The sequence below is a fragment of the Fulmarus glacialis genome, unplaced genomic scaffold, assembly GCF_000690835.1.
Source record: "Fulmarus glacialis isolate BGI_N327 unplaced genomic scaffold, ASM69083v1 scaffold18118, whole genome shotgun sequence".
NCBI lineage: Eukaryota > Metazoa > Chordata > Aves > Procellariiformes > Procellariidae > Fulmarus > Fulmarus glacialis.
This window is the reverse complement of record NW_009229142.1, coordinates 2374-5399: the sequence shown is the minus strand read 5'-3', so window position 1 is coordinate 5399 and position 3026 is coordinate 2374. Positions and strand designations below refer to the sequence as shown.

The 3026-nt window shown below is 57.0% G+C and overlaps 1 protein-coding gene across 1 annotated transcript in view; it reads right to left on the bottom strand.

The window, feature by feature from the left end:
* LOC104081133 (ras-specific guanine nucleotide-releasing factor 1-like) overlaps window positions 1–3026 on the bottom strand; it is a gene marked incomplete at its 5' end in the record, with an annotated part of 10111 nt that overhangs the window by 4822 nt on the left and 2263 nt on the right. Inside the window, 4 exons of the mRNA XM_009583753.1 lie at window positions 153–232; window positions 1026–1223; window positions 1524–1608; window positions 1942–2045. Of these exons, the coding sequence (XP_009582048.1) occupies window positions 153–232; window positions 1026–1223; window positions 1524–1608; window positions 1942–2045 (467 nt within the window). The remainder of the gene's footprint in view (window positions 1–152; window positions 233–1025; window positions 1224–1523; window positions 1609–1941; window positions 2046–3026) is intronic.

The window sequence follows — 3026 nt, the reverse complement described above, 5'->3', positions numbered from 1 at the left end:
AGGCTCTGGAATGATCTTGCGAGCAAAGCCTCAGCCCGCAGCGTGGGAGCTGGGGTGGGATCCAGGTCCCCCAGCACCGCAGGGGCCCCGGGCCGGCTGTCAGCAGCCTCCTCGCAGCAGCAGCCGCAGGAGGAGAATCGTCGTTCACTCACTTTTTCAGTGCCTCCCTCAGGTTCTTGAACCTGCCCTCTGACGACACCAGCTTTTGCAGCTTATCGATCAGAGCCTTCGTCTGCAAGAAACCCAAAGTGTCGCCTGGAGAAGGTCCTGGAAGAATTTTTTTTTGGGGGGGTGAAGCCTGCGGAGCCGCAAGGTCGCTCCCATCCCGCCCTGCCCGCAGCAGCCACCGAGGCACGTCACCCCCTCCAGCTGCTCGACACCTTTGCAGGTACAAACTCTGCGCTGGCCATTACACCCAGCTCCTGGTGACGTCAGAGGAGCTGAGCAAGCACTTGAAAGCAAAGCTCCTCCAACATATAATAAAGACAGGCTATGCACTTGCTTCCTTCCCCTGCCTCCCACCTTTGCCTTCGCCAGTGCCTGTTTTAATTAACAGGTTTATCACTTTGCGGGAAAGACGACAGTGTTTCAGATTCAGAGAAGCCCACACAGCGGTTCTGGCTCAGCAGCCCCTGAACTCCATCAGGCTCTGCGCCGTGCAGGTACAAGCTATTTCTGTACCAAGTACCTCAACACAAGAATTCATTTTGCTCATGCATAATTGGTCTGAGAAGCCCAGAAAACCAGTTTAAAGAAGCGTCTGTGTGTATGCATACAGCTACGATGACTCTTTAGAAAAGGTTTCTTTAGCTGCACATCTGACCTGCAGATGAATAAACCCAACAGCAACGCAGGGTCTGAGCTGCTTGCACATCAGCTCCCTCCTGGGAAAGACCTATAAAAAACTTACTCCGTTTTCTAATGTTTTTTTCAATGCATGTGTCTTATGTCATCCCAACTCCACCCCACTCAGCCCACCAAACCCTGCCCTGCCTCCCAGAAGAGGGTCAGCCCCGCGCCCCTACCTGCTTGGAGACCTTGAGCCAGGTTTTCTTCAGGCGGAAGATGGCACTGCGGTTGAGGGAGGAGGTGATCTCCAGCACCGCGTTGTAGTTGTGCAGGCACCTGCAGATGTCCGCCACCGCCACCCACTTCTCGATGGCGCTCACCCGCGCGTTGAGCTCCTCGTTCCGGAGGATCTCCGACGCTATCAAGTTACTGACCTTTGGGGAGACACCGGTCCCAGCCCGCACGTCAGGAGGACTTTGGACAACAGCTATGCGCCCTCCAGCCTCGCGGCATTTTTTAAAAAGATTTCCCTTCACTGCAGTAGCCCCAGCAGGAGCAACTGCACCAGGAGATGCTCCACCTGCAACGGGTCCCCAAGGCACGTAACGTCTGTGGAGCACGGGTGGGGGCAGATAAAGCTAGTACATCCCAGTCCCTGGCTAACACCGGGGGCAGGTTGGCTGCGCTGCCTCACCTCTGCCCGTCTCCCTGTCCCCTGCCGGGGCTGCACTTACGTCATTAAAGTGTTTTGTGTTCTTCATGATGTAAGGAGTCCTTTCGTTCTTCTCAAGCTTCATCCAACCTTGCCCGAAGAACTCTCTGCAAACAACAATGTGCAGGTCAACTTTTGTTTCCTGTTTTTCTGGGACACCCAAGCCCTACAAGCTCCACTGCACCCGCACAGGACGGAAAGGGACCGCACGGATGGGTTTGAAAGTACGATGGACATGCGAGGCTCTCCCTGAGCCAGTCACCCCAGGGATGCCACCAGATAAGCCACAGGGTCAGGCCTCAAATCTGGGCTCGAGCCCAGCCTGGGCTACCTGCAAAGCAGGCGGCAGCTGGGAAGGGTTTAGCCTGGGAGGGGGATCGGGTGGCCACAGAGTCCAGGGCGACCAGAACAGCCCTTCCTCACTCGTGGCGATCACTCACTCATATGGGATCTTCTTGAAGACCAGGTGATCCAGCAGCGTCAGCTGTTCTGCGATTTCCAGGGCCGAGTGGTTTTCAAAAGGTTCTGCTTTGACTCCTTCAGCCTGAGCGACAAAGACAACAACGAGGGCTCGTACGTTAAGAGCACAGTAAGAATTTCTACATTTCATGCACATAAAATCAAAGCCAAAGTCGGACTCCCAAGCCAAAGGCTTTTCCCCATCGGAGCTGGTGTGCGCGGTGCCACGCCGCTCCGGTGGTCCAGAGGCACCACATCGCATCCTGCGGCCCGCCAGCGCTGAGAAGTGCCGGCTCCACACAGCCCTGCGAACCCGATGATTTTAATTATGTTACCATCTGAGCACATGTACAGACACAAAATTAACTAATCTTCTCTATTTAAGTAATTAGGTGTCAGCTACGGAACGGATCCCCGCACGTTGACTTCTGCAACCGCTGCCTTTTTCCTCTGCATCTGTTTAATTCATAAAGCACCAGGGGATCCCAGCTGGAGTGGTGCTGCCGAGCCGCTGCCTCGTGCCCGACTAGCCCTGCCCGGCAGCTTGGCCAGCCTCGCCGGCACCGCTCCACCAGCACCTGTGGGGTCGGCAGCTCCCAGACCCCGCTGCCGCTCGGGATGGCTTTTCCAAGGGATGTCCAGAAAAGCAGGAGAACGGGGATGCTCCCCATCCCTGCTGCCTGGCTCTGGCCAAGCGGCGCTTGCAGGCGCGGGGACTCGGGGTGCCCCGTGCTTGGAGCCACCGGGGCTGACAGCGAGAGCCTCCGGACTGCATGGAACGTGCAGGGACTCCTCTGTGCTTCGGCACAAATACAGCCCAAACTTGGGGTTTTCCCAGCAGGGAATGGTCTAAAAACCTGCCACAGCATCCCTACTCCTGGAAACGGGCAGCAGCATCTCTCCTGTCCGGGTCCCAGGAGAGGAGATGTAGCAGCTCCCAGCACAGGGGGGTGCAAAGGAAAGGGGAGCCAGGCTGACATCGTGCCAGGACGGAGCAGCGCGATCGGGAACTGCGGGTGGCTCTGGGGACGGAGCTGCAAGGGCCAAGGTGCAAAGCACAGAGTGC